Source organism: Thamnophis sirtalis, unplaced genomic scaffold (assembly GCF_051295495.1).
Source record: "Thamnophis sirtalis isolate CommonGarterSnake01/CBP01778 unplaced genomic scaffold, rThaSir2_p1.2 scaffold_10, whole genome shotgun sequence".
Taxonomy (NCBI): Eukaryota; Metazoa; Chordata; class Lepidosauria; order Squamata; family Natricidae; genus Thamnophis; species Thamnophis sirtalis.
Genome location: NW_028261390.1, coordinates 54,125,394 through 54,152,138, shown reverse-complemented (window position 1 = coordinate 54,152,138; position 26,745 = coordinate 54,125,394). Strand labels below are relative to the sequence as shown.

General features: G+C 38.7%; 1 protein-coding gene across 1 annotated transcript; it reads right to left on the bottom strand.

Moving 5' to 3' along the window:
• Positions 1-401: 401 nt before the first annotated feature.
• Positions 402-24,934, bottom strand: FBXL5 (F-box and leucine rich repeat protein 5). Its single transcript, XM_014059989.2, has 11 exons — positions 24,777-24,934; positions 18,786-19,001; positions 18,440-18,535; positions 15,189-15,378; positions 14,815-14,997; positions 13,244-13,369; positions 9,082-9,227; positions 8,803-8,885; positions 6,573-7,304; positions 3,827-3,975; positions 402-1,214 (listed from the first exon to the last, which is right to left on the bottom strand). Exons 1-11 carry the CDS (start codon positions 24,858-24,860, stop codon positions 1,138-1,140), a joined length of 2,082 nt encoding a protein of 693 aa, XP_013915464.2. The 5' UTR covers positions 24,861-24,934; the 3' UTR covers positions 402-1,137.
• Between the last annotated feature and the right edge of the window lie 1,811 nt (positions 24,935-26,745).

Below are 26,745 nucleotides of genomic sequence, written 5' to 3'. Positions count from 1 at the left end.
GCTCGCGGAGGATAGGTGTTATGTGGGTGAACCGAGGTGCACCCACGATCACTCGCGCGGCCGCGTTCTGTACTAGCTGAAGTCGCCGGATGCTCTTCAAGGGCAGCCCCATGTAGAGCACATTGCAGTATTGATAATTTTTGTGTGATTTTGTTGCCAGCACATTCAACTATGAATGTATTTAATAAGAATATTTCATTCATTCAGATCTAGGATATCTTATTTTTGTGTTCCCTTTAATTTTTTGAGCAGTGTATATTCCATGGTTGCAGTTAGTTTTTCACCACTTTGCTGTACCAGGCAGTCAGTGAGATCTAGTTGTAAATACATGCCACCCAGCACTAGTAACAAATTAATCTTCCACTTTTGTATCTTCCCAGCATGCAAATGGATACAAGAAATTTTCTTAAAGCTGTAGTTTATTTATTACAGTTGCTCTTATCACAGAGAAATTGCTTTTTGGAAAATCCCTTTCAAAATTCAACATCTTTAGTATGTCTACATAGAAGATGTAGGGGATTATGGTTGCTATGCATCTACAGTTAAGCAAATACTTTGAGAAGCCCACAAGATGATGTGGCAACAATAGCCTGCTGTAAATGTAGCTTTAATAGACCAACAAACTCTGATGCTGATGGGAATGTTTCATTTACTGTTCCTCAAGCCTAAAATGTGAAATCAGTACTAAAAGACCGAAAAAAAATCTCTCTAATTCAGGAAGAACAACTCTGGGATAAGAAGGTTATGGGGAAAATAACTACTTAACAATATATGTTATCCAAATGTGTTTCACATTCACTGATTTATATATAAGTATGTAAGTTTTTTTTATGGACTTAGCACAAATAGAGGGGAAAACCCCCAAATTTAAGTGCCAAATATCAGGGTGAAGGTGTCTAAATGATTTAATGATTTCTTTTCACAGCACAACAAAATTTAACCTCTCACCTTTTAAATCAGTATGGAACACTGAAAAATTATAAAACCCTATACAGGTTGTTTACAAGTTTCTGAATTACAGAGCAAAAACAATCCACAAATCACACTTCTAAAGAAAACAGTCAAGAACAAGATGTAAAGTGCATGAGAGGAAGCCTGTGGAACTAAATGAAGTAGACAGAAATGTGAAGAGTCGGATCATTCACCAGAGCGGCAGCAGGCTCGGAAACCACACTGCAAGTTCTGGCATCCGCTGGCAGTTTCAGCGTGAGGACCTGCGCAAAGACAGAACAAATGTGAAAGGAAGAAAAAGGGACTGGATGCAGTCTGAGCAGAAACTGTTCTAACATAAATGTGTTTCTGTGATTTTCACTAAGGCTTACAAGCTACGCTAGCAAAATCACCCAGAGTGAAAGAGGTCTATTGATGAATGGGGAAATCTCAAAATTCAAGCAATATGGAATACACAGATTCATCCAATCTAAGTATATTACTCCACAAAAATTAAAGGGGCATTGTGAACCATTGCTTATTAATGAAACTTTGTTAAGAAAACTGGAGTGCGCTATCAACAACACTATCAAAAGCTACTTACCTCCATTTGCTAGGACTTTTTCCTTTTTAAAAAACATGCAATCCAGTGCCTGTATTACCTGGCATATAAAATTCACAGGTGTGCCATTGAATTTCAGTCAAAATTCTCTTAATGAAGAACAAGCAACCTAGCAATATATAGATACTTCATCTGTGTATCAATGTACAGAGTGTCCAATCTTAATGTATCCTTTCTGATTCCTTAAACCAGGGGTAGTCAAATCTTTTTATACCTACCGCCCACTTTTGTATCTGTTAGTAGTAAAATTTTCTAACCGCCCACCAGTTCCACAGTAACGGTGATTTATAAAGTAGGGAAGTAACTTTGCTTTATAAAATTTATAAAGCAGAGTTACAGCAAACCCCTCCCGCCCACCATGAAAGCTAGTGGGCGGTAGGGACCAGGTTGACTACCACTGCCTTAAACTATCATCAGTGTGCTAGTACAACGTCATATTGAAGAATTTAGTAAGATTTAAAATCCTAAGTTTTGTTACTGATTTTCCATATATGTTTTGTCTGTAGTAGAATGCTGAAAGAAGTAATTTCCATACAATCAAATTACCAGTGAAACATTATAATTGGGTTAAAAATATGACATTTTTAGCAAAAAAATACAAATTGTTATTTCATTCTTTTTTCAATGTTTGCTTCCTCCCCTCAAACTAATTCAATCAAACTTAGCAGAAAGCAACAACTGAGATGGAGCTGGGCTAGGAGGAAAAGAGTTCACAAGCTCCAATATATAAAGTCAGAATAATACAGCTGAATCGTTCCTTAACTAACATTCAATGTAAGTTGCTGTCAATACAAACATTAAAGAGTAGCGGTGCTAGGATATTAGGATAAAAACAGCATCATATAAAATTTAAAATTCCTTCAAATATCAGAAAAACTGAAGTAATAAACCAATCCTAACATCACCATTATGAAATTTTAATTACTTAAAAAAAAAAGCAGATTTACGGCAGTAGTATTTGACTCAAATGTTCTGGGGGTGCTTTCCACCGTACAAAAAGGAGGTTGAAAACCAGCTTCTGATTTGCTTTTCTTCTTAAATTTCAATTGAATCATTGCAAGCATCTAGTTCTCAAGGTTTATTATTTCCTTTTGTAGAAGTCTTTTAAGACTTTTAAGATTAGACTTTCCTCCCTTCTCTCTGAGAAGCTTTCATAAATGTTACATGGAAAGTGTTTTTTAGAATGTTTATCTCAAAATGCAAGGCTGAGAGATAAAATTTCCTCACAACAACTAAAAAAAAAAAAAGCTGGTCCTTTTCCTATTATAAAACCAAAGGGATGTAATCAAACATTACTTTGTCAGTTGCAACCAGAAAATCAGCAGCAGCAGAAATATACTTCAGTGTAATCTGGATATTCCTCACTAGTATTGTGAATTCTGGTTGCATAGAACATTTAAGTACTCAGATAGTTAAGTACTCAGAAAATTTTAAGTCCTCATGGCCTCAGTTTCCTCCTGTAAGCAGTTAACAGTAGACCCGCCCAGTATATTCAAATTTCTATACTTCAAGTAAAAATAAAATGCTGCATATTATGGAATTCCTCACTATGGAAAGAGAAAATGAAAGCAGCACAAGATGTCATTTCTGAAATGTGATTGCCACCATTGAGAAACATAACATTTTGAAAATCTATTCTGAAATACTCTTGGAGGGCAACATTTCTCATGTGCAAATTTCACTTTCATGAGGTATAAAAAGTGGTAAGTCAGGCACTTGCTAAAGATAACCATCATACAGGAAAATTTCTGCCAAGATGATTCCCAAAATGATTTTTGGTCTAAGTTCAGATACTGATTCAGTCTTACGATGATTTCAATTCTGATCAAGAATGCAATTTTTAAATGTACTTTTGCACTGGAAACAAAATTGGTAGTTAGAATATTATTACTAAGATAATTGGTACTAAATTAGTTAATCTTTGAAAGCACTCAAAATTAAAATATTGAGATTTCAAGTCATAAAAACTTCAAAACAAGATTACATGTCACTTCTGATCTTTTTACAAACATGTATGCCAGAATAAGAGCAAGCCCACCAAAATAGATTCCTTTTTTATAAATAGATCATTAGCCATTTGACTGAAACTAAATTATTTAATACTTACAACTATGATTCCTTAAGAAAACAGCATAAACTTAAAATAAATTTTAAATCTATCTTTGGCAAGACAATCAATTTACCAAATGTTTGTACGGTATATTGGAGCTCTTCCATCTATGTAAAGAAAAAGATTTTGAAATATGAACAAACATTTCATTTAAAAGACATTACCGTTTATGTTGTCACAGTAGTAAAAGTGTTCATGATTTAGAGATGGGCATACTGAGACCAAGTCTTGCAGACCTGCACTGGTTACTGTCAGACAGCCAGAGAGATTGAGGTGTTCTAGATAAGGTAGCCCACCTCTAAGAGCCAACATCCTAGGAGTAGAGAACAAAACTCAGTTAACACCATGTCAAGAATTTTTCTTATCCAAACTGCAAAATGTTGGCCACCCAAAACCGTCTTTCCCCATATGCTCTGGCTGTCAGAAATTCAAGGAATGCTGGGAGGAATATGCAATTATCCTGCCAAACCATTGCATTCATAAATAGCAACAGTTCATGGGAAATCACAATTCATCTCTTAAAGCTAATGATCTACAGGAGGTAAAAGTGGAAAGTGGCAACAGATTTTGGAGCGAGGGTGGTGGGAGTAAAAACAAAATAATTCTCGGAAGTTGAAATACACCAAGTGAATGAGAGGAAGAGTGGGAAACAGAGGAGAGAAGAAAGATAGGAAGAGAGGGATAGGAGAGAGGGTAAGGGGGGAAGATGAGGAGGATAAGGAGGAGTGGAATGAAGAGAGAGCAGGAGAAAGGAAGGGGAAGTAGAGTAGAAAAGGATGATGGAGGGAAGAAAGGAGGTAGGAGAGAGGTAGAAGAAAGAGGTGTATGGAGAGCAGAAGAGCTAATAATGGGTTTTTATCTTTCTGGGTATTGATGGCAAGAGGAACTGATGTGATTACTACTTAATACAATAGGATATTGGCTATGTAATAGTATACATGTGATATATGTTATGAAAATAGAAAATAATTTTTTTTAAAATGTTAAAAAATAATAATTCTAAGCAGTAGTTCCATTTAAAGACTCTAACCTGCATACATGATTGACCTCAAAACCTACCAAGAACAGTCCAATATTTGAGATCTATGTACAGTTTAGTATTATTTCAAAAATAATAGCTAACAGAGGCTTTCAAATCCTCAAAGAAATTGTTCTAATTATTCTCAGCTAAACAATTTAAAAACAGGAGAACCTACACCATTTCTGACAAATCATAGTCCAATCTCTTCCTGAAAGCCTCCAGTGATGAAGCTGTTCCATTGGTTGATTGTTCTCACTGTCAGAAAATTTCTAATTTCTAGGTTGAATCTCTCCTTGATCAGTTTACATCCATTATGATGTAAAACTATTTAACACCACCGACAATGCTGCCACCCTACAAACCGACCTTGATTATGTGTCAGAATGGTCGCGCAATTGGCAACTCTAAATCTCATCTAACAAATGCTCTGTCCAACACATTGGCAACAAAGATTAAAATACCAAATACAAGCTGGGCGGATATGACCTCACAGACGACCCTCACTCTGTCAAGGCCCTGGGAGTACTCATCTCAAACAATCTAAGCCCCAGAACTCACTGTAACAGCATTGCCAAAAAGGCATTAAGAGTTGTTAACCTAATTTTGCGAAGCTTCTTCTCCGGTAACATTGTACTGCTAACCAGGGCATACAAAACCTTTGCCAGACCAATTCTCGAATACAGCTCATCTGCCTGGAATCCACACTGTATATTGGACATTAATACGATCGACCGAGTCTAGAGGTATTTTACGAGTACTCTGCTCACAATAGAATTCCTTATGCCACCAGGCTCAAAATTTTGGGCTTGGACAACCTGTGACGCCGCCGCCTACGGTGTCGGATAGTACACAATAGTGTCTGCTACAACATCCTACTGTCAACGATTACTTCAGCTTCAACTTCCATAATACTAAGGCAAACAATACCTACAAATTCAAGTAAACTGCTCCAAACTAGATTGCAGAAAATATGACTTCAGCAACAGAATGTCAATGTCTGGCATGCTTCACCTGACTCAGCTGTTACATCCACAAATCCCCACAGCTTCAACTTTAAACTATCTACTGTGGACCTCACCCAATTCCTAAGAGGTCCATAAAAGGGGTGTGTATAAACGCACCAGTGTGCCTTCTGTCCATGTTCTACAGTCTCCTTTTATTTGTACTCATTTTCCTTGTTTCATGTCCATGTTTATACTTATACCTGTTATCTTTTACATGTTTGACAAACTAAATAAAATAAAAGTAATTACTACTTGTCTGGCTTTGGAAAATAGCTTGACCCAAGCTCTGTGGCAGCCCCTCAAATATTGCAACACAGCTATGTCTCCCCTTCACTAGACTAGCCATGCCCAGTTCCTGTAACCATTCTTCATATGTTTTAGTCTCCAGTCCCCTAATCATCCTGGTTGCTCTTCTCTGCACTTTTTCTAGAGTTGTTATTTTAGTTGTTAATTAGGGTGTTGATGGCTGGCTATTAAAGTCCTTAATTGTTTCCTTGTGCCACCATGCCCTTGGCTCCTAAGTACCTAATAGACTGGTAGTAAATCAGCACTCCTATTGACTTACGAAGGGCCATTTCCCAGGCTTCAATCATTTCTCTGGCTAGTTTTGTCCCTGCTTGGCCAACAATCACAGTAGCTGCAAAATTTAATGCATGTCCTTGTTCATTGCAATGTATGGCTACCAATGCGTTTGGGTCACCTTGTCTAACCTGTTCTGGATTCTCTTAATGGGGAAAAAACCGTCACTGCTATTCATTGCTTCATTGCTATTAGTCAACTCAGTTGTGTGAGAAATAGAAATACCAAAGAAAGGACTAGTGACATGCATTTGTGCTCTGGCTTTTTCCAAACAGCTACAGTGATCTCTTGCAACAGATTACTTACCTGAGACCATTATCTGTTATCTGGTAACATCCTGACAAACTGAGGAATTGAAGAACTCGGGCTGTCTTTTGGTCCGATTTTGCACTCTTGAAGTGTGCCAAGTCTTTCCCCTCTATCTGCCTATTAGTCCTTGGTGTGTGGTTAAGTAGCACAGGGGAAGGCGGGAGTGCCTGGAAAGTTTTTAATGCTGACCCGGCACAACAAAAGGAATGGCCACAGTAAGTCAGGGCCGCAGAAGCACAAGGCTGCTGCTCCTGCCAACAGAAACTAGTCCTCAAACCAAAAATGTCTTTATTGCAGCAGGATGCAGAGCAAGGGAGAGGGGAGGCTGGTTCTATCACACAATCTCCTTCCAAATTTCTGTGCTTCCACTCTGCAGCATCTTCAATATCGGCCAGATCTTTGGCATCTAACATCCAGATATAAGTAGAGCTGAAGCCCTTTGATCTGACTGGTACATTCCAATGGCTTTTGTTTCCTTCTTCCTTAATCACATTTTCATTTGTTATATAGTGCAGGCCACAATCCTTTTTGCTGAACTCCAAGGCAATCTCTTTGTTTTTCCACACAGTTTTTCTTCTCCTGTTTTGAAAACTTTTATGAGATCGTTCTTCGTGGGAAGACAAAATCCCTAGAGCTTTAGAAATTTTTCTTACAGCTATATCTGTTATTCTTTCACAACCAGAGAGATCAAGATGCTGGAGACTCTGGCAGCAACCAATCCAAGACCAACTGAAACAAATAATTGTGTGGAATTAACATCATAATGTTTATGTATTTATTTGGACAGTTTATACTGGCAGCTAATAGTACATTAACAGCCCATCCCCAAAGCAAATATTAAAACACTATAACAAAAATATGATATGCAATGAAAATGTTCATCCCTTAAGATGAAAATTTTCACCCTTAAGTGAAAATATAGATATGTATACTAGGAAAAAACATATCAAATAGAAACCATGACTGATATATAAATGGGATCTCTCTAATAAGCAATAACTGTTTGACTAACTTGTAAGAAAAACATGTCTCTGCCAAGCCTTTGAAAGGGAGCTCTGCAAAAAGTATTCGCATCAGCAAGGCTGCCTGCATTTCTGCAGTCACATCTTTCTGAATGCCCAGTGCAGTTACTCTTCCAATTACCTCCAACAATATGCACACACAAAGACTTCCACTGGAGCTGCCATTAAAGCAAAGATGAATCTTTGCATATACAACTGGGGAAGGCTTTCGAAGCAGCTGTGCCAAGCTTTGCAGTGGCCATTTACCCTACTGCCAACATGCTTCCCAAAACACTTCCTTTGTTAGGTGAGAATCTCATGTTTTTTCTGCCTTGTGTAAACTCCCAACTCCATCTATGGAGATTCTCAGTCATCCAGGTCATGGTTGTCCCAAAAGTGCTTTTTTTCCCAAGAGGTAACTGGACTTTCCTGTTTTTCTTTGAAGGTGTTTCGCTTCTCATCCAAGAAGCTTCTTCAGCTGACTGGATGGTGGGGAATGGAAGGATTCTTGCTTGCAGACAGCTGGTCATTTGCATTCTTTTAGCAGGTAGTTAGTCACCTAGAGGCTTATCTATGTCATCAGTTCCAAGATGACACAAACCTCCAGCTGACCTTAACCTGCTAAAAGAATGCAAATGGCCAGCTGTCTGCAAGGAGTATAAATCCTTCCATTTCCCATCATCCAGTCAGAGCTGAAGAAGCTTCTTGGATGAGAAGCGAAATATCTTCAAAGAAAAACAAGAAAGTCCAGTTGCCTCTTGAAAACACCCTTGGGAATCCCAACTCCATTCTGCTATTTCCTCCCCAGCCAGGCCTTGTGAGCTTCCTTTGAAGACAAGGCTCCATCACTCTGCTCTGCTAACTGCATGCATCCATGGGATGCTCCTTGGCCCAAGGCCAGCAGGAGGAAGTTGATAAAAATCAGCTGGGCACCGTAGAGATGGGAGGGGGAGAAATGCTAATGAGGGGAGCTGAAGCAAACACTGTGGTCCTAAATACAGGCCAATTGTCAAGCACCCAAGTTTTGATCACATGATTGTCAGGGTACTGAAACACTTCTACTGTAACTTCATGGACTAATTGCAACCATCATTCCTTCAGCGCCATCTAAATAATCTAATTGTCGTTAAGTGAGGACTATCTGTAAATGCTAGGATTGATAACATGTAACAAGGTAACCAACCTCTCATATATACAGACTACTACTTAAAATGAAAGCTATCAACCTTTCAAATGCAGAATCAGAAATATCAGTCTGAGTGAGATCAAGGTATTCCAGGTTAGGACAAAGTTCCAAGATGTGTCTGACCTATATCAAAAAAAGTTTAAGAAGGCTGAATTATAAAAGGAATGCAGAAAATAGCAAAACATCTTTTCAACTTGTATTTCCTTTATATATTATTAGCTCATCTTAAATGTCAACTAGAAAAAAAAGGTGGCACACATTTTTAAAACGCATTCAGGATACTTTTACACTCTAGAGAATCACTTATTGTATACTGTACCATTTTATTAGATATGGCTGAACTGTACGCCAGTACAATGGTTTTCACTGATGAGCCTACACGTGGCAGAATGTTATGGATTATGCCTTGAAGTAAGTCTTTCTCCTTCTGTACAACGCTGATAGCAGACGATTGTTCTCCATTTTCTTCAATTAAAAAAATGAGAAGAAACATTTAAAAATAAAAATGATTGTTCTAAACTACGGTATTAAGAAAATACTGGAAGTTTATACTTAATTACAGTTTATCATGTCACCTGGATCAATTTGATGTTGTTAATACTGTGTTTTGTTTAAATTAACCCGAGTCACACCTAAGCTAAATGTTAGTATTAGTTCAGGTTCAGAATTTGTATCTTTCTAAACTAGTATGTTTCAATCAGTGATCAGTGACTAGTAATTGTATGCAGATACAATCTAGATGGGACATGACTTTCCTGCCTGAAAAGAAAAAATAGAATATATATACATTATTATATGTATTCAAGGTGGTGAACCTAGCTAATAGTTCTGCTTCCTATTTTCCTAACAACAGCCTATAAAGTAGATTAGGCTGAGGCAGTAACTGGTCCAAAGTCACTGAGCTGGCTTTCATGTCTATAGGAGACTCGAAACCATCATCTCCTAGTTTCCAGGCCAGCACCTTAGCCCAGGAGTATTAACCCCTGTAGCCCACAGAAGTGGATGGCGCAAGTGCTGGGCAGCACATGCACATCTCAACTTGTATGAGTGGCGGGCACTAACATGCAAAACTCCATTTGTGCGAGCAGCGGGCACCTGCACTCACATGCCAAGCTCCATTTGTGTGAATGGTAGACACGTACACCTGCCCCTTGCACAATGGAGCTGAGCATGGGCGCGCTTGCCACTCACACAGAACCACTAGTTGCAGGAGTCCCATGGGTTTCCCTGGTCATCGTTTGCCTGACACACACACACACACTGGTCAACTGGCTACATAGATTTCAATGTCCTTTTTCAGAGATGACCACCGGAATTGTTGTTTGACTAAGTGCAAGGTCTTTATGAATCCGAAATCCCTGCAGCTTTTGAGTCGTGGCAAGTTTGTAAAACCAACTCCTGAAGAGGGGCATGGACATATAATTTTGCATCTACCCAGGCTAGTCTGTCCCTGAAATTGCATTGTTCTTTATGGGCCGCTAGCCATTCATCATTTTTTAAGATGGCTTTCAGTTTATCTAGCACTTCTCAGGGAATGTTTGATTTGACTTTTTCCTGGCCCTCCGTGGTTATTGCTGCTGCTAATTGGTTAGAGGGGATGACTGGCTGGATGATTTCGGGTCTAGCACTCTTGTATGGTGGCAGTCAGGATAGAGCTTCGGCCAGGAAGTTTTTTTCCCCCTCTGGGATATAGCACAGAGTGAAGTTGGAATGATTGAAATTAGGTGTCCAATGGCCTGCTTGGGGGATAACTTTCATGGGTTTTTTAAAGCTTCTAGGTTCTTCTGATTTGCCACAATTCAAATGGGTCTTTTGGCCCTCACCAAGTTAGCAATGCCCATCGAAGTGCATAGGTCTCTTTCTCCCAGACTGCCCATCTCTGTTCTGGGTCCATTAATTTTTGGGAAGTGTTGGCATGGGGCTGAAGGGTTCCCTGGGGTTTTTCTTGCAGCAGCACAGCCCCTATGGCCACGTCACTAGCTTCTGCCTGGATTACAAAGAGGCCATCTGGTTTTGGGTGTTTCAGCACAAACAGCTGCTTGAGCTTTTCAAATGCCACTTGGCATTCCATAGTCCAATTTAATAGTTGTCTAGGTTGGGTTTTCCCTCCCATTTCATTTTCAAAAGATTTGTAATGGGAAAGGAAATTTGGGCAAAAGCGGGAATAAATTTCTGGTAAAAATTTGCGAACTCTAACAAACTTTGGAATTGCATCCACATGCGAGGGGGGCGTGGCGTTCCAGGACTGCCCTGACTTTCTCTGGGTCCATTTCCACCCCCTCCTGTGAGATTCAGTATCCCAAGTATTCAATTTTGTCTTTATGGAACTTTGAAAGTTTGGTATACAGCTGGCCGCAATTTTTTTTAACAGTTTGTCTGAGCTTAACATGCTTGTCCTTTATTTCAGAAGAGTTCAGGATGTCTGCTAGATACACCAACACCTCTTTGTACAAATGTTCATGCAGGACTTTTATTAGCTGCATGAACATAGCAGGGGCTTCTTGCAATTCAAACGGTAGCACTCAGAATTGGAAATAACCCAAGGTCCAGTTGAAAGCTGTTTTCTATTCCTCTCCCTCCTTAATCCTGATTCAGTAATACATTTTGCATAAGTCCAGTTTCAAAGATCTTCCTCTGGGCTAAGTGGGCTAGCATGTCCTTCATGAGTGTAGGGTGTATACATTCTCCACAACAGACTGCATTAAGCCTGCAGTAATCCATGCACAAGCGGAAAGAGCTATCTTTCTTTTGCCAGAATAGGACCTAGACAGCTACCAGGGTCTTGCTGGCTGGATGAGACCGCATTGCAGGTTCTTATCTATTAATGCAGAGTTCTTCCAGTTCTCTGGGGATCATGGAATACAACTTGAGCTTTGGCAATTTAGACCCAGGGAGGATCTCGATGGTACAGTTGGTCAGCTGCTGTGGGAGCGCGTCAGAACCATTCTTGCTAAAAACATCCCTTAGATCCCAATATTCCCTGAGGATTTTGCACAGGACTCCGCTTTGAAAGGATGATCAGCAGGAAAAAAAACTCACCCACAGATCACTTTCTGAAACGATAATCGGCAGGAAAATCCCTCCCATCACTTTCTGAAAGTTTTCCTTACCCTACCAGCTTCTGATCTTTCTCCCTCTCCCACATCTCAAGCAAAATCAAACTGTGATGGGGAGAGATTGTTAAAAATTAACATTTCAGAAATATTACCTGTGGCTGTCTCTTTCAGAAAGGGGAGGGGATTTTCCTGATGTTCATCCTTTCAGAGGAGCCCTGCAAAAATGCACATCCAAAAATTCTCCCTTCATGGCTTCAGAGCCTCCAATCTTGCAATCCTGTGCAGGGAAGGCAGAGGTTTGCTCCAAAGCTGCAGCAGAGCATTGCACAAGGAGACCTCCGCAGGTACAGTAACATTTCTGAAATGTTAACTTTTATCACCATACTGACACACAAAATAATGGTTAAAAAAATTGAAAATAGTTGCTACTACAGTAGCCGTTGAGAAGCCACTGTGAGCCACGTGCAGCACATCGCTTGGCCTCCTGCTGCTTTTGTAGCCACAATCGGCTACAAAAACATCTGTGGTTGCTGGAAGAAGCGGCTGGAGCAGCACTTGAGAGGCCACTGTTCCATAGATGAAATTGCCTGCTGCAACCGTCACTGTTAGATAAGGAGTGCGCGAGGCACATGGGGTGTGTCACTTGGCCTCCTGCTACTTTTGCCGCTGTAAAAGCGGCCATGTTTGCACTGGGAGTTCTCCACGTGTAATATTGAGTGTGTCTTGCTCCAGTGAGGCCAGGGGCTCAGCGGCCAGGGAAGATGGGTTTTGGCGTGCACACTTCCTTTCCAGATGACCCTCTCCTCCCCTAGTTGCTAGCGAGCTTCAAAGAAAGTGAAGATGAGCAGTTGACACCCACTGTCTTAGCCATTATACCAAACTTGTTCTCTAAGATATAGCAAGTAGCCAAAGTCAAACAATTCACATTATAGTAAGCCTTAAAGTGCAAACCTGACCAAGATATCAAACTGCAGTCAAGCAAAAATTTGCCAAACTTTTTTTTTCATTTGCAGAAAGGAGGGGGAAACCTCCTTATGATCATTATAGATCATTAGCATAATTGTAATCTAACCTTCCCCAATCCTTCCTAATATTGGGACTAAAAGTCTCAGAATTTCAAATTGTTGTAAGTATGCTCATTATAAGGACTATTGATTTAACACAGGAAAAAGGCCAGGCTAGGAATGGCTGATGAAATCATTTCCCAAGATAAGCCTTACTTAATGCCAATCTCATCATACTCTTTGAAATGGAACAGGTAAAGAAACTTGGCAGACCATGTAGTCATTCCGTAGCAGACACCATATATGTGAGCAGTATTCCAATTTGGATTCTCACAGTCATTTTGTGGAAGCGAACTATGAGATTAATGCTCAATGTTCAGAACTTTGGGACAGACAAAACTGAACAAGACAGACAACTCACCTGATTCATCTATATCAGCATCTTCATCCCATTCGTGAAAAGCCTGACTTTCATCTTTCCTGTTTTTCACCCATTCTTCATCTGGCTCCGTATCAAGATCACCTGGTGGGCCATGGGACCAATTTCCTATTCAGTCAGTAAGAATTTAATTCATTAACGTAGTCTTGGCATTTAATCCATAACCAAGCAGCATAACAACATAAGCTGATTACAGGTATGTAAAAGGATCACAGGAGAAAGGCGAAAAGACTGCATACTACTTCCTTGTCCTTATAGGTTTTAAAAATAGTACATGCAAAATTGGGACATTGCAATACCTTTCCAAACTACAAAATCTTTAGTGACTGAATCATTCAAATGATTCCCAGACACAGTTCATTCTCAACCCTTAAGCTTCCAGAAACATGTCTATCAGAAAATGCTAATACTTTTTAGGTTTGTTGTTAGAATAAAAAACAAAATGAAGGGGGGGGGGAGATTAAAAAACCTCAATAAATAAAGTAGCAAATATCTATTTACTTAGTTCAATAATGATCCATATCATTTCCATATAATTAAAAAGAGAATAGACTAGGTTTTAAAATTCCTAAAATATAAATGCTGTATTTCAAAAGCAAGGGCAAGAGATCGCCTAACTTAAGGTCATTCAATCTATATTGGCTTATAGTTTTCTACATATATAACTGAAGATAAGGTAGTGATAACTGTATCCAAGCTCTCTAGCTTTGCAAATCCAAGTTTGACAATTACTAACTAAAGGTGGCTCAGTACTAAGACGCTGAGCTTGTCGATCAGAAAGGTTGGCAGTTCAAATCCCTAGTGCCGTGTAACAAAGTGAGCTCCCGTTACTTTTCCCAGCTTCTGCCAAACTAGCAGTTTGAAAGCATGTAAAAATGCAAGTAGAAAAATAGGGACCACCTTGGTGGGAAGGTAACAGCGTTCTGTGCGCCTTCGGCATTTTGTCATGCCGGCCACATGACACTGGAGACGTCTTCAGGCAGCGCTGGCTCTTCGGCTTTGAAACAGAGATGAGCACTGCCCCCTAGAGTTAGGAACGACTAGCACATATGTGCGAGGGGAAGCTTTACCTTTACTACAGTAATTTTCACACCGTAAAAACCTAAATATTTCGATCAAATCATCATCATCTTAGCCATTAAGCAAATTACTCAGAGTTATGAAGAATGATATCATGTGACCATGAGTTGTGACTTTTTGCAAGCTTCTCTTCTAACTCTGCTTGTCAGAAGCCAGCTGTGATGGTTGCAAATACAATCCTGTGACTGTAAGATGCTGCAACCATGATAAATGCCCGCTGATGGCCAAGCACTCAAATCACAATCACATGACAGTGCATACACAGTGATAACTGTAGGTTCAAAGTAAATAAGTATAAATCTACTTTATCAGCACTGCTATATGTTTGAATGGTGACTGAACTTGTTATTAATCAAGTACTATCTGCACAACATAAATAATGCTTAGTTACTTTTTTATCAAGTTTAAAATTGCAAATTACTAGGAATAGAAACTAGGGCTGATAAAAAAATATTGAGAGTGCAGCCTCTTACCTCTAGCCCAGTGCACGGGATAAAGGTGTTTCCAGAGAAATCCTGTTTTTGCTAACTGTGACCATTTGGTGCTGACTTGACTACATCGGCATAATTCTTGAGGGCTAAGATAGCTAAAAATTGTCAGCATCACCTCAGAAGGCAGATGAACGATGTTGGTGGCTTGTTCTGGTTCTTCAGTTTCTGAAAAACAGAAGACACTCTTCAGGCACTTGACAAGTTGGTCAATTTTAGCAGAATTCAGCTCTAAAGAGCCATTTCTAGAACTGTAGCAAAGAGAATGCTGTTGACAGCTGTGGGGGGGGGGGGTTGTTGTTAAACAAGGGTATTTTTGGAATTATGCATCCAGCTACTCATTCAATTTAAGGGCTTACCATGATCTGCTTTTTCATCCACGGAATATTTAAAAGCTTTCTGGAGTTCTTCTGCTTGATTCCACAAACATATCCCTTTACGTATTTCTGCTGCAGTTTCCTTCTGTGAGCAGTGTTGTGCAATTACTTTCTTTTTTATGTCCTTCAGTTCTTCATAGGTAAAATATTCCATCAACATTGGCTGGAAAACCTAAGGGATAACTATGATCACTATTTCAACATCAATTCTAACTTACATTCTATACCACATTTTTTCTTATATTTGGAAAGTTATGGGCCTTTGGTGAATTATAAACAAATATTCTTTATATTAAAATAATCAATGATGAATTCAAGAACCATGCTTGTTCAACAAGATCCAAAGCTAACGATCAAAGATGACTTCAAAGGAAAAACATATTTGACAGATAATAAACATGGAAAAATTATACATATCAACATGAATAGTATCAAGATAGAAAAACTGTTTATTAAAAACAATAATTTACCTTGACGATTCAGCACATTTTCATGTAGAAACAATAAGTTACATCTAATTCTTTAAAAAAAAATCCTGCCAAAGTGCAAGCTTTTAAAAAATAATATACTTTCTTATTTGTACTACCATGACAAACAAGAGAGAGAGGGAAGGAGGGAGAGAATGTAAGCAGGTACCACAGGATGCAGAGTTTTGCAGATTTAGGATTTGGAGAGATATTAAAAATTCATTTAAAGTATGTTCTAATCTTTTTTTAAATATTAAATGTTATTCTTTTTACATTAACAATCATTGCAGCATCCCCATGATCAAAATTCAGATGCTTGGCAACTGGTTCATATTTAGGGATGGTTGCAGTGTTCCAGGGTCATGAGATCACCTCTTGCGACTTTCTGACAAGCAAAGTCAACGGGACATCCAGGAGTGGTATCCTACCAGTTTAACCACTTTGGGCACGCACACTCACTTGCCTGATGTGCCTGACGCACGCTAGGCACGCACAGTTCACCACAAAACAACTGAGGTGCGGCAATCCACACTACTGCGCCGATCAGCTGGGCTAAAAAACAAGGAAATATAGGTACCCTATTTTTCGGAGTATAAGATGCACCGGAGTATAAGATGCACCATGGTTTTGAAGAGGCAAATTAAAAAAAAGTAGGTAGGCGGGGGAGAAGGGGAGAGAGAGAGAGAGAGAGAGAGAGAGAGAGAGAAATAAACACAGAGAAATATAGTAGGTAGGTGTGGGGAGAGAGAGAGTGTGTGTAGGTAGGTAGGTAGAGGGATGGAGAGAGAGAAATACAGTAGATAGGTAGGGAGAAAGAGTAGGTAGGTACGTAGGTAGATAGAGCGTGAGAGAGAGAGAGAGTAGGTAGGTAGGTACGTAGATGTTTCCAGGTGCATTTATCCATGTGCTGGAGAAGGAAATAGCTGACAATCTGCAGCACCTAAGACTTTGTTTCTGCTGGTACAGCACTTGATCAATGTAATTGTCATCAATCAATTAAAGAGCTTTCCAAAAGGGGTTTTTTTGCACTCTGCAAACCTTCCCAAAACAGCCTTGGGGAGGGGGGGGCTTGCAGAGTGCTCCTGGGGGGTGGGGAGGCCAAAACCGAGCAAAAAATGCTCACTTTTTTGCAAAAATGGGCCCATTTTTTGCCAAAAAATTGCATACATAGCCTTATGGAGGCTTATAGAGTGCTGCTGGGGGGGGGGGGGCGGCAAAAAATGGCCCATTTTCTGCCCATTTCTGCCCTCCCTAGCCCCCAGGAGTTCTCTGAAAGCCTCCATAGGGGTATACATGGCCATTTTGGTGAAGGGGGGGCAGGGCTTCGGGAGGCAAAAAATGCCCTATTGTATAAGACGCACCCAGATTTTCAGCCTCTTTTTTGAGGAAAAAAGGCGTGTCTTATACTCCGAAAAATATGGTAAGTATAACCCAGGGGCAGGCAGGTGGGCCCACCTGAAGGTCAGAGTGAACTGGTTCACTCTCAGCAGATCTTCGGAGCTACCAGTACGCCCGATCCAGGCCAAACCGGTAGAATCCCACACCTGGGGACATCACTTTGCAACCACGTTACTAACTTAACAATGGCAGTGATTGACTTAACTGTGGCAAGAAAGGTTGTAAAATGGGACAAAACTCATTTAACAACTGTCTTGTTTAGCAATAGAAATTTTGGGCTCAATTGTGTCATAAGTCAAGGACTACCTATAGTTAAATAAACATTGACCAATTTTAATCTTTGGAAGCCAAGCTTGGAAGATTTAGCAATTTTAAGGGGCAACACAGCAAATGAATAAATCAAATGTTTTTCTACAGTTCTGTCCCAAAGTTGTATTGCAGTCCAATGAAAATGGGAAGTATGGCAAACACATATACCAGCCTTTTTTAAACTCTGTGTAACAGCACAAATATACCATATCAGCAGTAGTCAGTAGAGTACCCAGAGTAAGATGGAGAAAAGAGAATAATAGATGTGAGCTGTTCTTTTGCTTAGCAGGATCTGCTAGTATAGATTCCAGCTTTAGACTGCAATACTGTTTACGATTTAACTTTTATTATTAGAATATTTTTAAATCCTGCCAGGGTACAAGAAACAAACATCTGAGGGTTGCTTGGTTTTACAGAATTTCCATTTGTAATATGTGTTCTTGACAACTCTGAAATATATTTTGAATCTAGTTTTTACATGAAAAGACCTTTAGCCATATCAGGTGTAAAATTTAATTTACAAATTTAATTAGCATTGAAGACTAACAAACAGAATTAAAAGAATCAAAAAGTTTATTTGGTGCTTCATATTAATATTTCACAAATTGGTGGAAGCTATTTTGTTCTCATTTACAAGGAGAACAATGCATTTGCTTATATATACAAATCGTTTAAGCTCGCTCTCTGTTACTGTGAAGATTTTTTTAATGACCAATCCAATGACCAAGGGAGATGGTTGCAAATGTCACAGAAGAGACTTGAGAAGAAACACAAGGAGCCTGAAACATTTCAGAGTGTGAAATCCTAGTGCTAAGGACAGGGCTGGGGGATGGGTTTTCTGAAACCCCAGGATTTTTTCAGCTGAATTTACTTTCTCAGTTTAGTGAGTACATTCGAAGAAAGTGCAGAATTCATGAAGTAGCATTTTCTTTTAACACATAAATGGCAAAATCTTTTTTAAAAAAATAAAAATAATGATGAATACACACTATTCAACCCAAACATTAAAAATAAAGGAAACGTTTCTCAAAACATTTAATCATTCCTCAAACCACTCACCTCCTCTTCTTCTTTCATGTGAGGAAGGAAATCTCTGGTAAAAGCTTCCAATCGTTCCTTTAGCTGTTTCGCATAGTTGAGTTGCTCATATTCATTCTGAAAATTAATTTTCAAATTCATCATATTCAAATTCACATTTTTGTTAAAAAAGTTTTACGTTAAACACATTTTCCCTTCTAAGTATATTACAGCAGCAAACATACACCATGCTTCCTTCACAGAATCATATCTATCAATGAAAATGATAAGTCTCCATTTTTATAATTAATCATTTATATGCAATATTGATACTGCTTTCTAAGAACTATTTTTCGATTGACCCATGCCAAAAATCAAACAAACTCACCTTTACATTTTTCAAGCCTTTTTCAAAGAGGCTAAGCATCTCTGACAACTTATTGTCTGAATGTACATTATATACAGTTTGACTACGTTGCTGAAGTAAACCAATGATGTATTCATTTTCAATCTGTTCATGCATTTTAAACTCTTTAAATGTAGCATATAATGATTGGAGGAGAGCTCGGAAATCATTGTTGTTGGAGAAATTTGTCTTAGAAAGCTGAAAAAAATAGAGGGTTGCACATTAGACATTTATGGGTTTTTTGAATTAATTTTTAAGAAACTATTCCTAAGAAGGTATTTGTCAGATCCCTAAAAGTGATACTGCCATTCAATTGGGAGGAGGGGAGCCTCGGAGTTAAACCATTAGCTACATCTGAAACAACTTTTACAACTTTACAATTGGTTTCCTGTCACCAGGAGACTAAAGGTCCCAACATCTCTGGAGGGATGTTTATGATAGCCATGTGGGATATATAACTTTGATGTCTAACTAGAGATAGCCATGGGAACCTGTGCTTTATTGACTCCCAGGGCAGAAGAGTTAAGGAAGCATCTTCACACTTGTGTATTGGTCAGAATCTGCATTCGGACAAAGGGGAGGGGTCATTATCAGCTTAATCCCATTTGCATCTAAAGGTTTTCAGATGCTGCTTTGCTTCTAATGGTTTCCATCCTGCTTGATTAAAGGTTCCTTTTGAAATAATCCGTTTCAAGAGTCTTTACTTTCTCAAGTTAGGAGAGGAGCCATTACAGTATTAGCCAATTATAAATTCCTAACTAAATTTGAACTTCTGTAGTTTTATCCAGCTCTGCTAAAAATTATTTTAGGTATTATTTTTAAATGTTAAAAGTATATGTTATATACTGGGGAAAAAATCAGATTTGACCAATAACCAGATTTATCTATAATTTTAATTCATATAAAGTCAAGACAACCTGACTGTTTTTTCCTTGAGGTAGAAGAAAACATTCCGCTTCTCATCAAAAAAGTTTCATCAGTTCTGATGGCAGGGGGATGGAAGGATAGGTATTGACAATTAAGACTGGATGGTTGGGGTGAAAGGATAGGTTCTAATAGGATGGTAAGGATGGAAGGATTGTATTTCTTTGCAGTCATCTGGTTGTTAGCACTGTCTGAGAACTGTTGAGGCCACTTGGCATAGATAACCCCCAAGTGGCCTCAAGAGTTCTCAGAGTGTTAACGACCAGATACATGACTTGAAATAAATATTCTTCCATTCCACCACCACCCCCAATCCTATCAGAACCAATCCTTCCATCTCCCCACTAGCCAGTCTCAAATATCATCTATCCTTCTATCACCTCATCATCATCAGAACTGATTAAGCTTCTTGGATGAGAAGGGAAATATTTTCTTCTTCTTCCTTAAGGAAAAAACAGTCCAGTTGCCTTTTAAAAAGCACCTGTGAGATAACTATCACCTGAATGACTGAGAATCTCCATAGACATGTACTTTATTTAAAATTTTTGCATTTATGATAGCTAAACAGCATAACATTCAGGAAACACTAAAACTGAAAAAAAGTAAAAGTATTTCATGGTCATAAACAAGTATTGTAAAACATTTTTTTCAGTCTAGATATTATGATTACCAGTACTCTTAATTAGGGCTACAGGCTTTTCATTTGAAATAATCTTTCATTTGAAAGATCTTATTCAGCCAGTAATTATATATGCAATAAGTATAATTTATGCCTTCAAAATAAAGTTTAAATATGAAAAAGGTTATTTCCATGTTTTCTGAGAAGACACATTTAGACGTACCTAGTTATCAAGTTTACAATTATGCCGACACATTCAGAGCTCCATCATGACCAACTGCAGTTTGATCAATTATGTACCTTATTTTTAACAGAACTTTTAAAAACAATTTTCTTTTTAAGTTTGTTTGAAGGAATTTAGCTGCTAGATTCATTCCAATCCACTATAGTGCTATCTGGAGACACTAGAGAAGTTTACATAAATTTCACTATGGTAAACAACACACTTTTAAAAAACATCTATCTATTTGGCCAATTTTGTTAGCTGGTGTAATGGCACTCAGCTTGATGTACCATATTAGGTTAATGCTCCGAAGAATCCTAAGAATGCAGAAACAATGCAATTCCAAAGCAATTGTTTTAGCTAGCAGTATCTTGTCAACAATTCTACTAGCAAAAATAATACAATCTTCCAAATTCGAGTGCCATATTTAGTCTAATACAGCTGCTTGAGAAGCAAAAATTAAATTTCCTGTTTAGCTTGAAGATCAATATTCCCCAACACTTCTTTCACTGGAACTGTCAATGAAATAAATTGGATTTTTGCTTACTCCCACAAGTAAACAGATAAACTGCTGCCCCAATTATTCCAGAGGACTTGGCTACTTTAATAATTCAGGGAAGGATGTGTTATCCACCCAATATGCTTTGTGAAATAGTCCTGTCAAATGTTTTACAAAACCCAACAAACAGAACAAATCACCAAACCCTCATTTTTGGAATATGGATAGACCAAAAAGTTAAATTCATGTACACATTGCTTTCTATTATTAGGTATTTTCATAGCTACATTGCAGAACAAAAAAGAAACTTTTTTCAGGTGACAGAAGTGATCTTTAAGTGATTAATATTTAAAGGACTGGCCCACATTCTACATTTATGTCTTGATAATGATGAGTTACATACAACTCAATCAGCAATGTCAATTTTATTTGTGCTAAAACTGCTCGTTTAAGTATTTGCACATGCAATCCTACCTGTACAAACTCTTTCAAACTAGGTGGAGCTCAATTCAACAAACCTAACAGGATTTAAGTGTGTCATTCAATAACACTCTTCTTTACAAAAATATAAACTTCTGAAAGCTCAGAACTTTTGCAGGTGTTTATATTTCTCCACCTTGATCAGGTTTTCCTCATTATAAATGTATTACAAAGATGATTTTTTAGGCATACACTGCTGATCCCAGACCTATACCTATGATCAAGGTTCCTTGTATACATAGCACAAGACAATCTTGTGCAAACTATAGAGAGGTGTTTTTAGTAAGCCAGCTTCTTTTTTTTATGGGTGGACAGGTCTAGAAAAGCACTGTGTCTGATCCTGTCCCAGGATATGAGTCAGCAGGAAAACAAAGCAGTTTACTGGATCCAAAAATTCAGTGACTTGAGTGGAAATCCTGATCTCTTTTCCATTCCTGGAAAAGAGGACAAAACTTAAATATTAATTACTAATCCTCAAAGTGATACCCGATAGACAACACTCCAAAGTTCTTGGGTCCACTTTTGCTTTGGCAAAGAGTCGCAGAGCACAATGAGACCGCAGAGGAATTCTTCCTTGGATCAAAGGCACAAATAGCAACTCAGATAATTCTCTTTCCTGAAACATATTGCCCGTATTTTAAGACGCACCTTTTCCCCTCAAAAACGAGGCTGAAAATCTGGGTGCATCTTATACACTGAATACAGCATTTTTTTGCTTTCTGAAACCTCACCCCCTTCACCGTGCATAGCTTGTAGGAGGTTTTCAGAGCTCCTGGGGCTGGGGAGGGCAGAAATAAGCAAAAATGGGCCATTTTTGCTCAATTTTGCCCCCCCCAGCCCCGAGGAGCACTCTATAAGCTTCCTAATGCCCTTTTTTGCTTGTTTTTGCCCCCCACCCCAGGAATACTTTACAAACCCCTAAGAGCTATGCATGCTTTTTTTTTGGAAAAAAAAGGGAGTCATTTTAGGAAGTTTGCAGAGTGCAAAAACTTTTTTTTAATTTGCCTCTTTAAAACTGGTGTGTCTTATACTCTGGTGTGCCTTATACTCCAAAAAATACGATATATAGGATTTGATGTTTTTTTTTTAAATGTTGCTCTTTCAACCAAAAGAAGCTAACTAGTTATTCTCTTCTTTCTTTCACCATACCTAAATATTTTTTCCTAAAAATTAAGTGGCACTATTTTCCACCGCATTTCATAAACTAACTTAAATTTCAATGACTCTTTCAAAGGATCTAATATCTGGAATTTACTTTGTGCCTTTCGTTATTTTCTTTTAAAATACAAGTCAATACATGTGGAATGTCCAGTAATCCTTTCTTGTATTACAGATTAAAATGTAGACTCACACCTCCTCTGAGTAAATAGATAAATGCTATCACTTATATTTAAAGGCAGGTATAAACATCTAACACCTTGCTAATATAATAGTGTCAAAATACATTGTAACTGAATATTATCTGCTTAACCAATTTAACCTGTAAATGCAAAACAAAAAAAAACCCTTTATCACCTTGAAGAAAAACCCTTAGAATATAACTTTTCTCAGACTCAGTCTACTTCATTAAGACAAACTTGATTATGATACAAATGTCTTTCTCCAGTTTCTCATCTTTCTCCAGTTGCATGGTTTCCATCTGCATAAAGATTGTATAGAAGTGTTTGATTTTTTTCCCCACTCAAACCTGAAACTCCTTTGTAGATCCAGAACTAGTTCTTTAATTTTTCCAATTTGTATGTCCAAATGTCTAATGTCTAGCTTTGCAAATTGATTTTAATTGACAATAATCAAGCAATTATGTTTCATGTGCTGTATATTAATTACAGCCACAAATTTCAGAGGATTGCTCCTGTTCTGTTCTTTCATCTTCTGAATTCAGTTAAGGTCTTGAAAAATGATAAAAACTTTATTACTACTTGCAGCAAAAAGTGACAAAAAGAGAAACCAGAAGAAAAAAATCCATTAAATGCTTGACTCCTATTCATATTCAGTTGTATCATCCTGTTTTGTATCTAATACTTGTGCCTAACTACATTTCTATTACGCATATTTTTTCCAACAGTACAATTTTCTGCCGTCTGGATTTTCTTTCAGACTCCTGAAACTTTTGTTATCTCAGAAGTTTATGGTTGGAAACAGCAAATATAAATGTTAATATGCTCATTTTTATGCCAGAAGCATGTGATCTCAAACGACTAGTCATGTCCATGCCTTTTTTTAAACAAATATTTGCAAAAACATAAAAGTAAAAGTTACCACCAGATTGATTCAACCATGTAGATTCCTAGTCTACATATTATGTTTATGAACCTTGATTGATGCTGTTTTTATTGTAATGAATAGTGTGTTATCCCAGTCCCACCCAAGGTTCACAGAGACAGGCCTCAGAGCTGGTTTTGACTGCAGTTGCTGCAGTCCAGATCTGTATGATAAAATAATGGATTAATATGTCTTTATCTTAGGCCTTAGCAACAAGAAGATTCTGAAGTCTAGTGAAAAATATGACAGTGCTAACAATTTGGAAAGATAAGTCTCTTGCATTCATAAGGTTTATAAGGCAGCAACTGGCAAGTGAGGGAGGCAACCTCTTCAGAATGCCTCTGGCTCTGACTCAAGTCTACCTCACCAGGCAGCTGTAGCTTTAGACCTTCAGCTCCTTAAAGGACTGTCTTAATCTTAGCAAATTGAAGATGGGTGGACTTCAATGGCAAATTGACTTAGCCTTCCATCCTTCTGAGATCAGTAAAATGAGGAGCCAGATTGTTGGGGGCAATATGCTGACTCTGTAAACCGCTTAGAGATTGCTGTAAAGCACTATGAAGCGGTACATAAGTCTAAGTGATATTGCTATTGCTACTTCCCAGAATTATCTAGCCAAGGAGCTGAAGTTCACATCTTCCAGTTGCTGGAGTTGACAAACAGCGACAACAAAGAGAGGGGGAACCCAGAGATCTTGGGCCTGTTATCCCCCACCCCACCAGGAAAATAGATCTTTTATTCCTGGATTTAAAGGAGGGGGGGGAATCAACATCTCTAAAAGCAGAAAAGCAAGAAGAGGAAGAACTGCGTCGCGCGCAAGACAGCAACCTAAGTGCGCAACTGCAGGGGGTTCTCCCCTTTTGTGCGCAGGCGCAGTACCTCCATTCCGCCGGCTGAGGCCGAGACGCGGGGGTGTGTCGCGGCGGTGGCGGCAGCTCCCACGACGCCCCTCAGCCCCTTACCTACCTTGTCGCAGTAGAGTCCGACGAGCTGCTTCATCCGCCAGTGCGGGGCGGTGAAAACATCCACCTCCTCTGGGAAGGGAGCCATCTTCTCTCCCCCATAGAGAGCGACGTTCGCTCTCTCAGCCGCGCTCCAGCGACGAGCATAGGTGGCCTGGTCTGCGCACGCGCCCTAAACGGAGGCGGCGCAAGTTCCGACCCCACCCAGAATTCTCCACGTCACGTGGAGGGAGAAGAGCGCCTTTTACCTAGAGAGGTGTTTCCAGGCCGAGAAGCGGTCTTTTTCGGGCATTTCGTAGAACTAGGAAATATCTTGCATGACATCCTAATAAATATACTTCTTCAGCCTGGTGGCAAGTTTATAGGAGGCTTAACATGGCATTCTGGCAGGCATGAAGCCTAAATTATGAATAGCCAGTTATGCAATTTGCAAAATGGCTGGGGGGGGGGGGGGGGCTGTCCTATGTCACACATAAAGCAGAGTGTTTTTCAACCTTGGCAACTATTAAGATGTGTAGACTTTTCCTCCGTTTTTAAAATCTCCATTTAATTTTTTTCTAGTCTGCATCTCTATAATAAAGTAATTGATGGATTGCTATAATCGGTTCATGTTCCCGCCCTTTCCCTTCTTTTTTGATGTATGGAATGCTAAAAGGTTATATTTTGACCTCAGCATCCGTCTCTATGCAAAACCTCTAAAGACTCAATTCAAACCTTTATTGTCAGAGTATAATTTGTGTACAATGAGATTGGCTGAGCCTCCCTTCGTGCGCCCCTCCTCCCCCAACCCAATACAATTTACGGTGAAGGACAAAAAATCCCTAGCCCAGTGAATTCTACTATTGCACTGCTGGGAGAATTGTCCCCGTCCGTTCTCAGCTGGGAGTCAACACGACGCTAAAAGAAAGTTTCATGAAGACAGCTGCCTGGAAGTAATGAGTTTTATTGAGGAAAGAAAAACGGGAAGGACGAGAGGCAGCTCAGACGTTCCTGGGTCTGCAACTCACCATACATGCATTGGTTTTCCCTTTTATACAGTTTTCCTCCTTTGAGGCTTTTGTATAAGTTTATGATTTGCAAAGATATCTTTATTTCGGAAGGTTGCTCTAATCTTGATTCTCTTGTCTTCTGATTCCGTTTCCGGTGTCTTGTCTTTGCGGTTAATCTTATCAAAAGGAGGGAAGGGTGTTTCCTGTGTGAGTGCTTGAGAGTAGGTGTCTGGCTTATGTAAATGGTAAATTGATGTTTGTCTTGTTTTAGATTGGATTCTATGCCTTTTGTTATTTCTAGTGGTTTCTGCCAGACTCAGGGGTTTTCCTGTGCTTTTGTTACTCTTAATCCTTTATACTATGTTTCTTTTTGTGATTAAATGTAACATCTTTTGGCTACCTGTCTGGTTTCCTCCTGACTATGGCTCCCACTCTTGTGTGTTTTAATTTTTTAAGATATACCTTTTGGTTATGTCTTTTCGTATCTTACTACAGCACCATGTGAACGTATTGCACATCGCACTGCCCCCTATTGTAGAATTAATTTTTTTTTTATTTTTAATAGTTTAATAGTTTTAAATTTTATTTACAAAAGTAAAATACACACACACACAAAACTTAGATGTGCACCACATTTACACAATACAGTATGAACAGGAGCTTCCTGTTCTTTCTAATAGCAATTGCCAATTGATATCGTTCACCTTATATTGTTTCCACTTTTATTATATTTCATTTGTATTTCACCATTCTTAACCTTCTTATCTTACTCCTCTATCTGCTATATTGGCTGATTACCTCTAGTAAGTTTAAACCACTTGGATACATATATATGTGTTAATTCTCCTTAACTACTATTTTTGGGCTTTGTTGTCTTCCTCCATTGATCCTTGTTTCTTTCCTCCATCCACCTGTACCATTTATTCCATATCTGGTAGTATTCCATTTCTTCTTTTCCTTGGATTTTTTTTTTTGTTATTTTGT